The sequence below is a fragment of the Erigeron canadensis genome, chromosome 2 (assembly GCF_010389155.1).
Source record: "Erigeron canadensis isolate Cc75 chromosome 2, C_canadensis_v1, whole genome shotgun sequence".
NCBI classification, from domain to species: Eukaryota; Viridiplantae; Streptophyta; class Magnoliopsida; order Asterales; family Asteraceae; genus Erigeron; species Erigeron canadensis.
The window spans coordinates 35,702,448-35,722,540 of record NC_057762.1 but is presented as its reverse complement, the minus strand read 5'-3'; the positions used below and the strand labels follow the sequence as shown (position 1 = coordinate 35,722,540).

The following is a 20,093-nucleotide window of genomic DNA, read 5'->3' as shown; positions in this document are numbered from 1 at the left end:
ACGGAATTACTAAAGTGCTCTTAATAAACACCCACGATGGAAAAAGTTTTTATAAAATACCAAATTTACCCTTAATGAATTAATTTATGCTCTAAATCTTTATTTTAATAATCAACACTTTAAGTCTTTATCTTCTAAAAAATTTCCACTATCACAATTACATCAACCTACACCACTTGGCACCGCCACCACCACCAATAGTACCATCACCGACACCACTAGACCGTCTTCCCCACCACTGCCGTCTACCATTTTCTTATATTCGAAATTTAAGGTATACTATTTCGAGATTATGAGTATGGTTGAACTATCTCATAGTTCTTAGAAATCAACGTAATTTAATATTACAAAACTTTTATTAATAAGCTCGGGTTGAACCCGGGTTATTAGCTAGTTAATATATTTAAAAGGATTTTCAGTAAATTAAATCTAATCTAATATCTAATATGTAACTTAGAAGATACTTAAGTGATATGAATCAACTTATGCTTATTTTATTTTTGACCAAACATTTACATTAGTAAATGCCATATTTATCATTTTACATAATATCAAAATAGAAGGCAAAATAATAATTTGTCTTATATCGAACGAAGGGCTAAAATCCACGAGCCTTTCGAAGATCCCACTTTTATCAACTGCTGTATCTATGAAATACTAAAGCAAAGATATATATCTGCTGTCTATCTGCAAACTTTTCAGTCTTTTAAACTTTGAGGTAAAGATTTCTCCATATTTCGACACTTTTTGTTTTTTCTTTCGAGATATAAAAAGATTAGATGGACAAAGCTTTTTTACATTTATAAAATATCAATTCACCAATTCACCAAAACCAACATCAATGAACCTTGATGAAAATATATGTGATATGTCAATAATAACTATAGTATGAAATAATTAAAAGCTTTCGAATTACACCACAGTTAGGATGGAATTTAAAACTTCTAATATATAATATCACATGATAAGTAGAAAATCCAAATTCTTTTTCATCAAATTCATTTAGAATCTTTGAAGGCCTCTTAAAAGCACAAATTTATGTTGATAAATGTTACAATCTGCCACAAAGTACTGAGGGCCTCTTGGCGTTTAATCACATAACAATGGAAACAGTATGCTCTACATCATCTAGAAACAATGTATGATCACCCAAAGGCAGTATCGTTTTTCCAGACTCATTAACGATACTAAGATGCTTACATGAATCTACTACGATCCTTGTTTTAGTATCCGTGTAAGAAACAGTATGCACACGTTCAAACTCAACGAGTTGTTTCAATGGTGCGCCTTTGAAAGAACCCGGACCTCTAGCAAACAGCATCACGACCGTGCTTCCATCAAATGGGCCGTGGTTTGTGACAGATATTTCTATCTGAAATCTTAGAGAATCACATTGCTCTCCAATTTTATCAACATAAAGATAGTTTTGCTGTAATATCTTATCCGATTTGGTTTTCTGAGATCCTAAAACATGAAGTTTGTTTGGTGCATAAACGATATTGTAGATGTATTTTGTGTAACTTAGGCCATGCCCAAATCCGTAAACTATGTCACCAGTATAGAAACGATACGTTCTACCTGGATAGCCATTGGAAATATCCGATCTCATGTTCATGTTGTTCATTGGTACTCTTGTGAAAGACTCAGGATACCAAGTAATCGGAAGCTTTCCACCTGTGTTTATATCAAAATCCAGTTAAATATTTCTGTTTTCATATTCCTGCGAACTTATATTCAGTTACTAACAGATTTGTTTAACTTTGTGCATTTACCTGGATTGTGATCTCCAAATATGACTTCTGCAAGTGCTTTAGGGCCAGCTTCACCGGGGTAACCAACCCAGATAATACTCGCGATTCGAGGTTCCTTTTGAGCAAATGATACATCAAGGGGCCCCCCACCTGTCAGTACTAAAACTACTGGTTTTTTGCTTGTAGCAGCAATTTTGGTAATCAGTGACATTTGATAACCTGGTAAAAGAAGACTAAGACGGTCACGATCTTCAGTTTCTTGAGTCAAATCAATACCCGCAACCACAATCACATAATCAGCTTCTTTGGATATAGAAATTGCTTCCACAAATCCAGCTTTTGAAATGCATGCCACATTTAGACAACCAGTAGCATAGTTTGTTTTCTTCACATACTTTTTGATACCTTCAACTATGCTTGTCCGAGTGCAAGGAACTCCTAAATGTATAAAAAGTAATCAAAAAATTGATACTACATTTTCTTAAAATTTAGTGTCAATATCATCAAAGTAGACATTTTCAACCTGTGTATCCACCACCAAGCTCATTAGTAACATTTGCCATTGGACCGATAACAGCTAATGACGAAACAGCATTTTTCCGCAACGGTAAAAACTTGTTATTATTCTTTAGAAGCACAATGCCTTGTTTTACTGCTTCCAGGGCCAAGTCCTTGTGGTCTGAACTGCAAACATCTTGAGGTCCTAATTTTCCGAATTTTCCTTTTATCGGGTCCCCATCATAGAGTCCTAAACGAAGTTGAACCTCAAACAAGTTTAAAAGAGCTCTGTCTAAGTCTTTTTCTTTCACCTTCCCCTTATCAATTGCAGACTTAGTGTATAGTTCCATATAGGTTCCACAGTTAATATCCGTTCCTACACAATGCTGTCAACAATCAATAACCAAGTTTTTCATATTAAATAAAAAAAAAAGTGAGTAGAAGCGTAGAAAAGAACCGGCTTTAATAGCAAGAGCCACAGCATCCTCAGGGCTTTTAGTGTAGTTTTGACTTTCATATATGGTACCCACAGCTTCGCAGTCAGAAGTGACATATCTGTATTTATTATTCATTTAGCCAAATTTTCAAGTACACTTCATAGTAAAATCTATTTTAAGCTTTTGGTAATCTTATGAGAGCTAATTAAAGTTGAAATACCCTTTGAAACCCCATTGAGTTCGAGCTTTTGTAAGAGATTGTGGTTAGCACAGGCAGGTATTCCGTTGATAGCATTGTATGAACACATTAAGCAGCTGGCTTTGCCTTCTTGAATACAACTTCTAAAAGGTGGCTCATATGTGTCCTGCATATCTTGCTCTGTAACCTGAATATATAACACCCAACTTTCAACTTCATTAGTCACTGAAATTAATCTTACTTGTTTATTTGTACATTTAAAACATCATACTGTAATAATAAGACTTAAAATGCTTTGGTAATTATTACGTATGTGTTATACTATGCTTGTTGCTCAAAATGCTTTAGTTTTGCTAGACTCATAGGTTGATGCTAAAATAAAAGCCATTCAAAAAGTTAAAAGTAAATACTCAAAGAGATCAAGACCACTATGGTTAGCAAAATATAAGATAGATGGTTAGCAATGTAAAATAATACGAGTAATATTCTCTCAAATGGCATACACAGGACCCAATAACACAAGTGCACAAAACATTTGATCCTTAATTGTGCATTTTCTTATAATCATAATCTTTTACATAATCTTACAATGCTCAAAAGTTAAATCATATAGTTCATGGTCACCTTGGGTACCTCTCTGGGTCCACCCATACGCTCAATGGGCTCAGTTCATTTTCAAGGACTTATAAACCTATATTTGGCTTGGCTCACTCAAAACCTTGATTAATTATTTTCAGTCCAACGAGTCAATAGATTAATTATAATGGGCCGAACGAAAAGAATTAACATGAGTTTTCTAAGCGTTTGGGCTTAAAAATTACTCTGTCTACTCTATGTCTCTATGATGATAAAAGAGCATATTCAAGCTTAAGCTCGACTTGTGGAATAATTTTGTCTTCGATGACAATACGTATAAATAATAACAAGTTGTTACTAACAACCATATATGACAAAACATGTAAATATAATATACTTATATTCTCTCTATATTAAATATCAATTTTCATTTTTTTTTTTTATAATTTAAAATGGACTGCCGAGCTAGCCGACGACTTGATTTTATTAAATGATCGAAAGTGTGATATATAATTCCAAAAACTTTAACTTCTTGACTGAAAAAGCAATAATCCAAATGGACCACTTGGAAAAATCTAAAACCAAGATCATGGAACCAAAGTTAAATCAATCTACAAAAATAAAGATAATAGTAGTTACAAGTTACTTAAGTAATGATTATAAATGAGATCTTTTAGTCCAAACTATATAGAGCTGCAGCAAGTAAATATACATGGAATTAATTAAGAGCAAAAGATCATTTTAGAGGAAATAATAATATTGTTACTTACAATAGCATTGAAGTTGTATCTGGCATATTTACCCCAATTCTCCAAATCATAAGCAATAAAATGCTTACAGCAAGCAGACACCATCAACTTCTCATCATGAACAACATGATCATTTTGACCTTGAAACCCGGTCACGTACTCTATTGCATAAGCCGATACCACCATAGGATCCTCCCCTGGTGACTCCTGGCCTCTCCCCCATCTAGGATCTCTAAACACATTAATAGTTGGAGCCCAAAAGGTCAACCCAGCTTGACCATTATTATACATTGCCCTTGCTTCAACAGCAATAGCCGAACCAATGGAAAACCATAACGACCGGTTGAAAGATGATGCTGTTAGGATAACTTGTGGAAAGCTAGTTGCAGCATGGATAGACCCATTTTGAAATGTGACACCTGGCCCGTTGGACGCAATTCCATGGAGAGACTCGGACCACCATTCGTATGGAGGAATGCCAAGGCGTGGGATGCCTGTGTCGTCGTTGGAAAGACGGCTGATCTTTTCAGAGAGAGTCAGGAGAGATAAGAGGGATTGGGCTCTGATGGATATTGGTAAGGATGTGTTGCAAAATGCATATGAGTTATGGTATGGTGGTTGGCATGGGTATTTTGGTGGTGGTTTTGGTACATATTTTGGGATGTTTGTTATTAGAAAGATTAACAGAAGAATAATGGTTGTGCTAGACATTGGTATAGAGTGATGACCTTATGAAATGAGTGTTGTATGTTTTCTTATATATATAGTGATGAGTTGGCAATAGCAAGATATATGAGTGAGTGTTTGTTTTCTAATTTTCTTATATAGTGATGTGCTCAGCTACTAAAGTTAATACTATTACAATAAAACATCTGTGCAACATTGAAACTGGACTAAATGTCTTAAACTAGACTAGGTAGTTTGAATAAGCAAATTTTAGTAGTAGCTTATTATTTCAACTGCTAACAAAGCCAGATGATGCATATATAATGTTATCACAAGCAGAGCTTAAGCTCAAATATGTAGATCAACGATAAGTGTTAACAATGTGTTTGGGTATACACTTAAAATTTAATCACAAAACAATTGAAACGATATGATGAACATCCTCTATCAACAACTTATAATCACCCATAGGCAATATCGCTTTTCCAAATTCATTCACGATACTAAGCTGCTGACAAGGATCTACTGCAATCTTTGTTGTAGTTTCTGAGTATGAAACAGTATGAACACGCTCAAACTCGACAAGTTGTTTCTGTGGTGCACCTTTGAAATATCCTGGTACTCTGGCAAACAACATCACGACCGTGCTTCCATCAAAAGGACCGTGGTTTGTGATAGAGATTTCAACATCAAACCTTAAAGAATTACAGTGTTCTTCAAGTTCATTGACATAGAGATAGTTGGAAAAACCTTGCGTTTTTTGTAATATGTTGTTGGATTTGGTTTTCAGTGATCTGAATATATTAAGTTCGTTAGGTGCAGAGAGTATGTTATATGTGTAATATGTGTAACTCAGGCCATGCCCAAATCCATAAACTATGTCACCAGTGTAAAAACGATATGTTCTACCAGGATAGCCGTTAGAGTGATCAGATCTCATGTTCATGTTGGTCATTGGTATGCTAGTAAAAGACTCGGGATACCAAGTCACTGGCAGCTTTCCACCTATGATCAAATCAAATTCAATCAAATTATTTTTAGTTTCACATTCCTGCAAGATAGTAAACATTTATCTAGTAATACATTAACAAATCTTTGTGTACTCGCCTGGATTGTAATCCCCAAATATGATTTGGGCAAGTGCCGTGCCTCCAGCTTCTCCCGGGTAACCAACCCAGATAATGCTTGCGATTTTTGGATCCCCTTGAGCAAAAGACACGTCAAGGGGTCCACCGCCTGTTAGAACTAAGACTATGGGCTTTTTACTTGTGGCAGCAATGGTTGTAACCAGATCCGTCTGATAACCTGGTAAAAGAAGACTAACCCTATCATGCTCTTCCACTTCTTGAGTCAAATCTAAACCAACCACCAGGATTACAACATCGGATTTTTGTGATATAGAAACTGCTTCTGCAAATCTAGCATTTGAAGTGCAAGCTACGTCTAGACAACCGGATGAATGAGTTGTTTTATCAACATATTTTTTCAGGCCTTCAACCATGCTTGTTGGACTGCAAGGAATTCCTACAAGTTTTAACACATTAACATCTTAAGTAACCTTAATATCAGTCAACTTGACATGAATACAACCTTAATTATCAGCACCTCATGTAGTGTATTGATTTAGATATCTAACCTGAGTATCCACCACCCAAATCAGTAGTAGCATTCGCCATTGGACCAATAACAGCTAACGAGGAAACATCATTCTTTTGCAAAGGTAGGAAATTGTTATCATTCTTTAGAAGCACCATTCCTTGTTTTGCTGCTTCCAGGGCCAATTTCTTGTGATCAGAAGTGCAAACGTCCTGCGGTCCAAATTTACCAAACTTACCTTGGATTGGGTTCCCATTAAAGAGTCCTAAACGCAGTTGAACCGTTAATGTGTTTAGAAGTGCTTTATCTAAGTCTTCTTCTGTCACTTTCCCCTTATCAAATGCAGACTTAGTGTATATCAGCATGTAATGTCCACAGTTAATATCGGTTCCTACACAAAGGTTTCAAGAATCTAAAATGTTATCTACACTAACAAATAGTTAACAAAATGCGAATACAGAAAGGCAGATAAGAACCTGCTCTAAGAGCAACTGCAACAGCATCCTCTGGGGTTTTAGTGTAGTTATGAGACTCGTATATATGGGCAACAGCATCACAGTCAGAAGTGATATATCTGTCGTTTTGCATTTTAACCGAATTTATGTAAGTCTTTGAATTCTGTCTATCTAAAAATTAGAAACCTGATAAAATGTTCAAATCTAGTACCCTTTGAAACCCCATTCCGATCGAGCTTTCTGTAAGAGATCCCTATCAGCACAAGCAGGTATTCCGTTTACAGCATTATAGGAACACATCAAGCAGCTGGCTTTGGCTTCTTGGATACAATTTTTGAATGGTGGTTCGTATGTGTCCTTCATATCCTGTTCATTCACCTAAACATATACAGTAACACCCAATTTTCAACTTCAAACATTTTTCATGATTCCTCAAATGTGTATAAAATCTAATTTTACTATTAAATTATTCTGTTTTGGAAACAATATTGTACGTGGGTGGATAATAGTCTCAAGTTGTCAGAGTATATGTAAACTTTCTTATAGTTTTTAAAAAATGCAACCATATATATTTATATTTGTTTGTATCAAAGATTCTTACAATAGCATTGAAGTTGTATCTAGTATAATTTCCCCAATCATCCAAATCATAAGCAGAGAAATGCTTACAACAAGCAGACACCATCAACTCATCACCACCACCGTCGTCGTCGTCGTCACTGGTTAACACCCTCCTCCGCCCCTCGCTCCTTTTCTCCATATTGTCTTCTCTCAACTTCTGATCATCCCCCTGGAATCCCCTAACGTACTCAACCGCATACGCCCCAACAACCATAGGATCCTCCCCTGGGGTCTCTTGCCCCCTGCCCCATCTAGGATCTCTAAAAACATTAATAGTAGGAGCCCAAAAAGTCAACCCAGCTTGACCAACATTATACATTGCTCTAGCTTCAACAGCAATAGCCTTAGCTATCAAATACCATAATGTTTTGTTAAAAGAAGATGTTGTTAAGATCACTTGCGGAAAACTAGTTGCAGCATGGATTGGCCCGTTTTCAAACGAGACACCAGGACGGCCCGAGACGATGCCATGTAGAGATTCGGACCACCATTCGTAGGGAGGAATGCCGAGGCGAGGGATGCCAGAGTCATTTGTCGAAAGACGGTTGATCTTCTCTGAAAGAGTTAGTAGAGATAAAAGGGATTGGGCTCTAATGGATATTGGTAATGTGGTGTTGCAAAATGCATATGAGTTATGATATGGTGGTTGGCATGAAAAATTTGGAGATTGTGAGGATTCAAAACATGGAATGTTGATTATTAAGGTGATAAAGATGAGCAAGAGTAATATCGGAGTGGTGATAGACATTGTAGAGTCAGTGTACATGACATGAGTTTGAAGTTTTTATTACATCCAAATCAGCAACCCATAATATAGGGCCATAAGCCCATGACAATAAACAAACATATATATATACTGTATAGTATATATAACATGATTGATATCATATCCATATCTTCTTATCTATCCTATCTAGTAAGTTTATAAGCTTTAAATAGGATTCATGATGAAACTATTAGTTATTTCATTCCATTACCTTTAGAATAATTAATTAATTTTGTTCCAAAAAAGGAAAGTGTACTTTCAATAAAGACATAATTCAATATAGGGAAAACATAGTTGTTAAACTCGTACGAGTCACGAGTCGATTCGTACGAGTCGACTCGTACGAGTCGAGTCAAAATAAAGGGAAAACGAGACGACTCGATGGAATGACTCGTTTTATCCCAGACTCGTAACATGGCTCGTGTTTTGTGGTGCGAATCGGTCCGAGTCATGTACGAGTCACGAGTCACAAAATAATTCTTAAAATTTTTTAATTTTTTTTTAAATATAACTCTTTTATTTGCTTTTAAATTTACTTTGATTTTAATAGTATTTTTATTTTTAGCTTATCATATTAATAAATTACAATATTTTTACAATAAATAATTACACATAATTATAAAAATATACATTTTCAAATATCCTGACTCTTACGATTCGAGTCACGTTTCGAGTCACGAGCCGAAAAATCAGATTTCGAATCGAGTCGAGATTTACGAGTCGACAACTATGGGGAAAAATATAAAAAGGTAATTTTTTACTTAAAATTCCTAATAAGAGGCCTATTTAGTTTTTGTTTATTAAAAGATCTCATTTCAAAATATTTTTAAAAAAAGGTAATATCGTTAATTTTTTACGCTAACATGCCGTTAAGTGTTACAACGATTTGCCACGTCATTCAAAATTGATGATGTGGACCTTTAACCAGGAGAAAATCTATATACACTATATTTCTATTTTCACAACAAAAAATCCCCAGCAACCTATTTCTCTCTTTCTCTTTTTTCCCCTTTCTCATGAACCCTAATTTCTCAATCCGTTCAAATTTGCTGGTCACTGGTGTGATGGCGTATAAGGGGTTTCCACCACTAGTGCAACGGTGGTGGTGGGTTTGACTATAGCGGCATCGGTGGTGGGATCCGACGGGATTTGAAAGGAGAGAAAGCGGGATGGAAGCACCAAGTTTTTTCCGATTTAACTTTTTGTTCGAAATATTTCCGGTGAAGCTTTATGTTCGACGGTGGAAATATAAATCTTTTATTGTCATGGCATCTCAATGTGTACTGTGTAGTATCTGTCTAGCTATCTGCCTTTTTTTAGAAAAAAGAGTTACAATATAGCTGTACACAAGAACAAAACTTAAATATGTAAATTAATCTATTCGATTTTTGTTATGAAAGAACCGACTTTTTTTTTTTGTTTATTTCTCATATTGATCTTTTTTCCCAATCAAAGGTCCACGTCAGCAATTTTTAATTACGTGACAAGTTGGTGTAACACTTAACGGCATGTTAACGTTAAAAACTAACGAGATTACCTTTATTGAGAAATTTTTAGAAAAGGGATCCTTCTAATAAACGAATACTAAATAGGTTTCCCTTATTAGGAATTTTGAGTAAAAAACTTACCTTGGATCTTTCCCTTCAATATTATTGGATGATTTATTATTAGTCTCTACAGAATAGAAAAAATTCCCATACAATTTGATGTTAGTTTTGAAGCTGTTACAACTGGAGGGCTGGCCCAAGGGATGATATATGGCTAGGGTGTAAGGATGGGATGACATGACAGTGGAGTTTTATATGCATTATCTTGAAAAATAGATATCCACAACATGTTTGACACACCAAAAATAATTGACTCTGTTACTTATTGAAAGGTAACTTGTTATTAACATAATTTGACCACCACTTCCTGATAAATTTCATGCCTATAAATGACATGAATGATCGAAACGATCGATCATTATCAGTTGGAAAAAACCTAGACGTCGGATAATGTTATAATGTGTATCTAGTCTATCTGACAATGTTATAATGTGTATCTAATATGGTAATATCGTATTTCTCATTATTGCTATAAAATAAGAGGAACTTATACGGTAGGTTGATTTTATAGATGTACACGATATTGGACTGTATTATAGCGACACAAGAGACGACGACCACCACTCATTTTTGATATGAACCAATGTGTTCCACAATTCTACACGCCTTCATGCTACTTCTGTATTTTGTATATATACAAATTGCCTAGAAATAAGATGCCGTGCTGGCACACCCCACCAGTTTCCATTTTTTACCTCAAAGTTTGGTAAGTTTTCAAAATCATTGTTATTGTTATATTCTATATCTTACACTTATTCCAGTTTTCACATCATATTTCTATCATTTATTTATCAAAGTTACTTTCAACCTTCCGTTTTTTAAGAAAGAAACTGCTCAGTGTCGTCTTTCACGGATTTTGAGCCATAATACTTTGACGGTGTATGGAGAAGATTAAGATGTAGGCTGGATGCTTTCATTTTCTACCTAGATGGTAGAAAAGACTCTCCAACCTTTGCATGAGATGAAGATCGAACCCATGATCTCTTTTTTTCAGAGGCCATAGTGCTTACCACTGATTCAACCATGCTGTTCAACCTTCCGTTTTTTTTAATGTCGGGAAATATAACCCGCGGCGAAATCATACCCTGTAAAAAGTAAAACGAGAAAACAAAGACTTTAGCTTTAGCAGTTTAGCATAGTTGCCAAAAAGTAGAAAGGGTAGAGCCCAATATGTTCTGACCCAAACAGATTGCCAGTTTTCTAAATAGCTGTGGCCCAATCAGGTAGATACATAACCTATTTGGGCCTCTAAATGCAACGCTGTTATTGAAATCGAATACATATCTTAAATCAATGAAAAAAACGAACAAATGTTAGTATACTATGAAAAATGTGTGCGCGATGCAGCGGTCTAATGCCAGAGGCGACGGGTGGTGGTGGTGACATTGTGTGTATTAATGTAAAAATGGTTGATGTAAAATTGAGTAGTATAATTGTTTTAAAAGTTAAATAACATATGTTGTAAATAAATTTATTAAGAGTATTATAATGTAATAGAGATATATGTATTACCCTCCAGTGTACGCACCAAACAAATATTACTCCAATGTTACTATATGCCAAATAATTATTCTAATATGTTTTTCTCTTTTACCATTTTCCATAAGATTAATTTAACTTTTCATGTTTTAATACTTAGGTATTGAATCATATATATATCATAAGATTTATTTTCATGAGGTTTCCAATTTCCATATTAATGCGGTTTTTATTTAAACTCTCGAGATCACATCGATAGTCCTGGGCTTTCAACAATCCATTACCATTTTGGTTCTGCCCACAAACAAAAGTTAAGAAAGGATGTATATGCTTGAAAAATGATTGGTATACGGTGTACCCAACGTATACGTATAATGTGAGTCTGTGAGATGTGGCTTGCATGCTAATATAACAAAAAAATCAAAACTAGAAATTAAATTCAAGATATATGTATGAAAGGGTTGAAAACATTTCATCTAATTATCTAAAAGCATTAGTAACGGTAACTAAATTATACCAAAATGTTAGTGTCACATCATCACCACAATCACACAAATTTATAATAATAATCACAAATATTATACACAATTTTATAATAATAATCACAAATATTATACAGTACTACATACACAATACCTCAATAACTAATAAAAACAAAAGAAAACACTAAAATTACAAACCACGGCCAAAGTCACCGCTACCACACACTTGCTTTTGTAATGGATGACCCCAACAACCCCGTGCTGGAATTTTTCGACGTTGTCTATTATGATATTATCCATATATCTTTGACTCAATTTATGAGATCATAAGATATGGCAAAAGCTATACCAAAAAAAGGTTTACGTGGTCGTATTGGTTCACGTAAGATGTACGTGTAGTAGTAGGTGGGAAAAAACTCTAGTATTTTAATTATTTGCCACTGGTAAATCAAAAGGTACTGCATATTAAAAGCTTTCCATCCATGGCATTTGTTTTATTCTATCTTGGTAGGGTTATTCGGAAATATATCGTCTTTTACATGCAGATTGAAAATCGGCTTTTATGTGATTGGTGGGTATGTCGAAACCACATAATTGTTTCTCTCTATATATAATGGCATGCATATAGATTGCATAAAGTTTTGTCTCCTCTTTAGTAGAATTTTCTTGTGTGGAGTAGTACGTTCTCCGATCTCCATCTTGAAGCCTTCCCATTCCTGTAACTTTATATCGACCCCACTTTCTCAATAATATTAGATTGCTATTATTTATGTTAGTTTGATAAAATACATGACAATCACATTAATTCATTCCTTACATATTAGTTTTTTTACCCGCGCATTGTCACAGAATATGCTTTTACATATGACAATATTTTAGACTAAAGTTTATGTCAAATATTAAAACTGAAATAATTTTAAAAAAGACAATTAAATATGTAGTAATAACAATAAAAAAAAAGTAAAAGAATAATAAGATGTATAAAAACATAAACAATAACTAATAACTATATTAATGTTTTAAATGTTACATGAAAGTGATACGTAACATTGAAGTTATATATAAAAAGACGGATGAAATAATCAAAATCAAATGTTTAAAGATAAAACCGTAACTGTATGAAAGTTATTTGCTGAAAACACGAGAACTCAAAAGTTACACGAGTCCTTTAGCAGCTGGTTATTGAATCAGTGTGTTTGTTTTTCTTTTTCCTTGGAACTTATTTGGGGTTGCAACAAAAATACCACGAAGTGAAAAACCGATGGCTCGACCTTCGTTGGTAGTGTTTTCTCTTATGTCTTTGTCATAAGTTTTTTCAACCCTTTTGCAATCTTAGCGGTTAAAGTTTCAAAAAGGGTCTAGTCTGTGTAATTTGTTGTATTTCTAGATCTTGTACATTCGAGTACTAGTACCTTGCTAGTATTCTTGTTATGATTAATAACATAATTTTATTGCCGTTCAAAAAAAAAAAAGAAACTTTGATGTAGGGCAAAAAATTTTAAAAATAGAAACCTTAAAGGGTTAAACGAGGGTTAAAATGAAAACTGGTAAAATTTAAAAAGCATTATAGGATCGCTTTAAATGTTATATACATGTAAGATGTAACGATGATGAAAGTTATTATATAATAAAAACATTAGATATATAAAAAGATGGATGAGAAATAAAAGTAAAACTATAACTGTGTGAAAGTTGTTCGATTGAAACATGAGAACCCAAAAGTTAAGTGTCAAGAAAATGAAAATGAAAACTTGGATTTGGGGACAAAAGTTAAAAATATAGAGACTTTAGGGGGTTAAAATGAAAATTGGTAAAAATTATTATATTTTATAAGAACTTGTATATTTCATGCATAAAGAACTTGTACATTCACATAAGTTTTTAGTATATACAAGTATATAATATAATACTCTTTTTTAAAGACAATTTTCTTAGTGAGTATTTGGTCACTAAAATTCCTAGGAATCCAAAGGAATTGAAATCTAAATCTTATTCCTTATGTTGTTTGATAGAAAAAATGATGGAATTAGAATTTAGAATTTTCTTTCAATCCCTTAAAATACAAAATTTACAATTCAATCACTCCACTCAAAGAAAGTTTTTAATTCTAATGGAATTCAAACAATATAACATATGACTAAAATAAAATAAAAAGAATCTCCACCAAATATAACATATTTCTTATTGAGCTATGTATTTCTACCGACGTATGTTGTTGTGCCGCCACCAACCAACCGACTCACTGACCAACTACCCTTTCTACCACCGATTTCTTGCCGCCTACTCGTATTTAAATAGTTCATAATATAACATTAACTACAGTAATTAACAATCAAATAATTAATTCCTTAAGATAGCATAAAACAAAGACAACATAAAACGACGTTCTGAATTCGCTGTAAAAAATCCTGTCATGTTTTTAAATTTAAACAATAGTTTGAGTCACATTTTAAGACACCGTTAACTCTGATAACTTGGAAATAACTCCTCGCTAATAATTTGAGTCGCCATTGGGGTGTTAGCCCAGTGGTCAGGGGGTTTTCCACAAAGTGGTTTCCTCCTGGGGGGTCTCAGGTTCAAATCCTTCCACATGCAAATGTGGTGAGGGGGCCTTAGCAATGCTATACTCATCTAACACATGAGGAGCAAAACCTTTAGGGCATTGCCAGGAGATGAACCGGCGTGAGCGCATCCACGTGGGGGGTGTTAGTCATTTATCTGTTACTGTCTTTCATAAAAAAATAATAATAATTTGAGTCAAAATTTTTATAGATTAAACAGGACAAAAAATTTTACATTTACATTACATTACATTAAATAAAATAAAAAACTTATAATCGATATCAAACACCTCGGTTAACAAAACTTGACAGCAACAATTATATTTATTCAAACATGAAATTTTCAAAAAAAAATTATTCAAACATGAATAACAAGGGAACTGCAGTATTGCTGTTATCAAAATATCAAAATGATATATAACATAAAAGTGGTAATGATTTGATGGTACAATGATGGATGCACATGATACAAGTAATGACACCACAATGAAAAAGTAGTCAGTGTGAAGAAATAGGACCAATCAGAAACCGCTTTCTGCTTTAAATATTGTGGGCTAACACTTAAACCAGCCTCCTGGAATTTTACTCGTAATTAAATAGTTCATAATATAACATTAACAATCAAATAATTAATTCCTTAAGATATATAGCATAAAACAAAGACAACACAAGCGTCCTGAATTAGTCCTAATATAACATTAACTACAGTAATTAACAATCAAATAATTAATTCCTTAAGATAGCATAAATCAAAGACAACACATAACGGCGTCCTGAATTGAATATTGGACGGTGAATGAAATTAAATCTAATCAGATTGTTTAAATTCTCTGTTCAAAAAAAAGATTGTTTAAATATTAAATAACAATTTTGTTTATACTTTATAGATAATGGATTGAACTGAGGTGGTTAGATTTTGGCTTCTTGGGTATATGGGTCTGAATTTTACAATGTAACTTAATTCATCTCAATTTTTGTTCACATTAACCTACTCTAGAAACAATTGTTTATAATTCAACATTTTTATCAATTAAACTGTTTATAATTACTTATGTATATTGTACGTAGATATCATTTTTTAGAAAAGAAGTTATAGTCTTACAAGTTTACAAGAAAATAAGAGTAAATTGTCATACTACGAGTATTTTATTAAAAGAATGACAATAATTATGATAATATATCGAAACAGATAAAATAGTATAATATAAAACGATAAAGAGTATGCCATTTCTGGGGACGTCCATGTATTATCGACATGCCCTATATAATCGGTGACCCACGCATGGTCATGTACGTGGAGGCAAATGATACGTTAATCAAATTTGTATTCGAACTTTATCTAACATTTAAACATACAATTACAACCAACCTTTGTCCCTAGTTGATACCATCATGAATTAATGAAAAAATAATCCTAAAATTAATGATGTAACAAGGTAAAACAAAAGAAGTGGTCTATTTTCTGTTCACATTAATTTTAAGATATACTATAATGAAAATATGTCGATCATAATAGATCTTGATCTTGCGTACAGGATCTTGAAAGTTGAATTGTAACAATCCAAAGCAAAAATTAAATAATAACGAGAGTAAGCACTCACGCGTTGCGGCGGTGAGATGGTAGGGTGATAGTCTGATAAGTTATAAAGTGTGATAGGTCATAGAATGTGATAGCCAAATGCCTTAACCGTACCGGTTGCACCATCAGATTTAAAAATTCGTCGAAAATATATCGAATAACATCTCTGATGAAAGAGCATGAAATTTTATGAACACACATATAACTTTTATAATTTATCGATCTACGGTTTGTGAGATAAAAGATTTTGAATAAATTGGAGGAATAAATGATTTATGAAGGAGAGAAAAAAAAAAATGATTGGTTGAGATTTGAGGAGAGAGAAAGAGTGTTTGGTAAATATAAAATTGATAGAAAGGGTATTTTGGAGAAGTAAATATTGAAACTTAAAATTTTAGACAGGGTAATCTGTTTTATAATATAGTATAGAAAGATAGATAATAATAATAAGCTGATACAAAAACCTTCAGTTCATTGCGGATCCAACTAAGTATAAGGAGGGTCACCACTCCACCCTCAACCTAAAATTGTTAGAAATTGTTTTATATATATAAAAGATTAAGGACCAATTAATTTTGTGTAAGACTTATGATTTTTACAAAAAAAGGCTTGGAAAGTAAGGAGTCAAAAGAGAAACTTGTAAACTTAGTAATCTTTGGAAAACTACGTACAGGTAATATCATTTCGTGAAGAACCGAGTTTTATAAACTCGGATGATGGGATTTTCTCGATATGAAATTATAGCGAGGCAAATCATCAATTTCATAATAAGTTGTAAAGAAAGTATATAACCTGGGAAAGTCAGGTTCGAATGACCAGCCATCACCCAATTTAACAAGCTCGGGTTTACTACTTTTACAAAATATATGGTTTGGCTCCTTGGTTTTGCAATTCGTTTTGTATGTATCACCAATCTTAACATAAAATTCATATTTCAACCCAAAATAGACCAAATATTTATAAAAATACCCAAAAAACAAGAAAGAACTCATTCAGAAAATTTTAGAAAGATAAAAAATAAAATTTAGGCCCCTGTCATTTAAAAGTTCTGGATCCATCACTGTTTCAGTTAACATCTTAAATACATGATAGTGTTACTAGTTTAGTGTAATAAAGAAGATCAACATCCTCTCAATTTGTGATCTAGAGAAAAAATAAAAAAAGCCACTCCTCTATCATGCGAGCTAAAATTTAACGAATAATTTTTTATTTTTTATTTTTGGTCATCCCTTACAAAATACTTAGAATGACCTACAATGTTGAAAACAATAAAAGGAATCTTGATTTAACCGAGAGATATAGTTATTTGATTATGAAATAAGTTAAGGAGTATGTTGTGTACTTAAGTTATTGATATTTTAGACCCAGATAACAAGGGATAAAAGGAGCCATTCTGATCCCTGTTGAATGCTAGTCAGCGCAACCTGATTAATGACTAGGTTGATCACCGTTATGTATATATATACACGCATATGTAGAGAGAGAAAATTTATACAAGATTAATCTTTACTGTTATGTAAAAATTATTTATCCCTTTGTTTTTGGAAATGATTACACAAAAGTTAGTTTAACATATAGATATAGATAGATATAATGAGTTTAACATGGACATGGATGTTTGTCACACGTATATATCCAGTTATCCATAATATAATATATATAATAATTTGCGTAATTGGGATAAACCGAACTTTCCTATGGTATTAACTTAATATTATACACAAAACAGAACTCAAATGCACATGTTATATAAGCCAAAAGCACTTGTTTCATTTAGCCACACACATTGAGAAAGAGATGCACCAACCAAGCAGTCAACAAGGTCTCCTGGAAGATCCCTTTTCTAGTTTTCAAGAATTTGACACAAAATTTTCTAGTTATGTTTTTGACACACAATCATTCCTCACTCATGAAGATCATGACCTATTACATTTACCTTGTTCTTCATCCTCCTTTTCCAACTCACCTTCATTGTTAGAACTCATTTCCAACTCCATACAACCCACTTTTCAATACCCAAATAACTACACCGATGAATCCATCTATTCTTGTGACCCTTGTTTGGATAGTTTCATACCGATAAATGGTTCGGTTTCTTCATCATTTTATGATCAACAAATGTTTCCATTAATGGTGGAAGTAGAAGAAGAAGACGAAGAAGAAGACATTAATGATGGTGATCATGAAGACCACAAGAATGATGTTGTTTCTCAAAATCTTCCAACTGTTTTCAGCATTGGATCGGATGGAGAAAAGAAAAGCAAGTCCAAGAAAGCTGAAGGACAACCTTCTAAGAACTTAATGGCTGAAAGAAGACGTCGAAAACGGTTAAATGATAGACTTTCCATGCTTAGATCTATTGTTCCTAAAATAAGCAAGGTACAATATTAAATTTACCCTTTATCCGCTGGTGCCTTTCAAAAAATATATATAATACATACCCTTGTTTTATTTTTCTTGATTTATTACCAATCTAAGTCTCTTTTTTTTTTAAATGAACATATATATATATGTATAGATGGATAGAACATCAATACTTGGAGATACAATAGACTATATGAAAGAACTAATGAAAAAGATTCAAGATTTGAAAGAACAGGACAATGAAGCTCAATATGTGGATCACTTGAAAATGGTGGGAAATTTTAAAGACTTCAACATGAATGAATCACAAGTAATTAGGAATCCCCCAAAGGTACTACTATTCTTTTCTTTTCTTTTTTTGATTCTACTATATATCTATGTCTTCTGTCACAAACACTCACAAAACCTTGATTATTAATTGTATAAACTTTCTTTTAAAACTAGTTTCAAGTGGAGAGAGGAGATACCGATACCCGTATCAAGATTTGTTGTTCGGCGAAACCGGGATTGTTATTATCCAATGTCAATACATTTGATGCACTAGGCCTAGACATTCAAGAATGTGTCATAAGCTGTTTTAATGATTTTTCCCTTCAAGCTTGTTGTTCTGAGGTATGTATTACGAGTATATATGACATTACAATCAATATATATCTAGCTAGTATATATATGATTTCAAGAGTCCATGTTAATCATATGATATACTTACTTAATTATAGGTGACATAAGAATTTGTTTGTAAACTGTTTGTAAGTGACTACGTATAACATTTTTCTTGAAAGAAGTTTGTAACCAATTTTTTTTTTTTTTAATATATCTTAGGCACAGGATCATCGATCGATGATAAGTTGTGAAGACTTGAAGCAAGTCCTATTCAAAAATGCAGGTTATGGTGGCAGATGTTAGTAAAGAAGCTACCGCATGCAAGATCGATCAAAATAAACTTTAGAGATATATATATATATTATAAAGAAGGGGAAAAAAAAAAAGCAAGCTTGCTTTAGGAAATGATGATGGATTGTTAATTAATTGGTTGAACTCTTTTAAAGATTTTCTAGATTTTGGACTACTTGTGACAAAGCTTGTTATGCTTTTTTAGTTATTTATTGAATGAATCATTGTTAGATCCATGGTCCAAAGTCATCATCAACAATAATAATACAAGAAAGACAATTATTCTCTCATTGATTTAGAGAAATAGTAAAGTACAAAAAGATGCAGACAATTCAACAAAAATAAATTCTTTTATGTGATTTTATAATGTAAGGGTACATTTGGTGGTCCCTACCCATGAGGAAAAAGAATGTTGTCAGATTGTATGTTTATAATACACATAGGCAATATCGATTGTGACAATTTGTTTTGCATGTATACAAGGATTTATTTTATTATCCTTTATTTTATTATGGATAATGATAAATCAATCTAATTGGTGTGCCTAAAGATATGCCTAATAGTAAGATGATGACATATGAAAAAATCAGGGGAGAAGATTAGAAAAGAGAATTAGTGGAATCCACATGTCAAATTCTTAAGGTTTTAGGTTGATTTTTAGGCATATGAGTTAGGTTGACTAATCATTTTTCTTTTTATTATTTATATATAAGAATAAACAGGTGTGTATATGACAAGAATGGGGTGAATGGAAAAAGACTTGTGGGTTAATGAAACAGTGTGAAAGAAATAGATATATTCAATCAAGGATTG

The 20,093-nt window shown here is 33.0% G+C and overlaps 2 protein-coding genes and 1 pseudogene across 2 annotated transcripts; 1 reads left to right on the top strand and 2 right to left on the bottom strand.

Moving 5' to 3' along the window:
• Positions 1–1,022: 1,022 nt before the first annotated feature.
• Positions 1,023–4,921, bottom strand: LOC122588167 (annotated as a pseudogene).
• Positions 4,922–5,285: 364 nt separating this feature from the next.
• On the bottom strand, positions 5,286–8,296 carry LOC122588166 (probable beta-D-xylosidase 6). The gene is made up of 6 exons (XM_043760297.1): positions 7,529–8,296; positions 7,139–7,305; positions 6,949–7,046; positions 6,513–6,863; positions 5,984–6,400; positions 5,286–5,881 (listed from the first exon to the last, which is right to left on the bottom strand). Exons 1-6 carry the CDS (start codon positions 8,294–8,296, stop codon positions 5,286–5,288), a joined length of 2,397 nt encoding a protein of 798 aa, XP_043616232.1.
• A 9,496-nt stretch (positions 8,297–17,792) lies between these two features.
• Positions 17,793–19,512, top strand: LOC122589022 (transcription factor bHLH93-like). The gene is made up of 4 exons (XM_043761255.1): positions 17,793–18,401; positions 18,541–18,717; positions 18,831–18,998; positions 19,209–19,512. Exons 1-4 carry the CDS (start codon positions 17,820–17,822, stop codon positions 19,290–19,292), a joined length of 1,011 nt encoding a protein of 336 aa, XP_043617190.1. The 5' UTR covers positions 17,793–17,819; the 3' UTR covers positions 19,293–19,512.
• The last annotated feature ends 581 nt before the right edge of the window (positions 19,513–20,093 follow it).

Bases quoted from the DNA above. Each gene is read 5' to 3' on its own strand.
- LOC122588166 (XM_043760297.1), bottom strand. From the start codon at position 8,296: ATGTCTATCACCACTCCGATATTACTCTTGCTCATCTTTATCACCTTA. The intron at 6,401-6,512 runs GTTAGATATCTA...TAAAACTTGTAG, and splicing joins TTTGGGTGGTGGATACTCAG to GAATTCCTTGCAGTCCAACA. The intron at 5,882-5,983 runs GCGAGTACACAA...ATTTGATCATAG, and splicing joins ATTTGGGGATTACAATCCAG to GTGGAAAGCTGCCAGTGACT.
- LOC122589022 (XM_043761255.1), top strand. From the start codon at position 17,820: ATGCACCAACCAAGCAGTCAACAAGGTCTCCTGGAAGATCCCTTTTCT. The intron at 18,402-18,540 runs GTACAATATTAA...ATATATGTATAG, and splicing joins TTGTTCCTAAAATAAGCAAG to ATGGATAGAACATCAATACT. The intron at 18,999-19,208 runs GTATGTATTACG...AATATATCTTAG, and splicing joins TTCAAGCTTGTTGTTCTGAG to GCACAGGATCATCGATCGAT.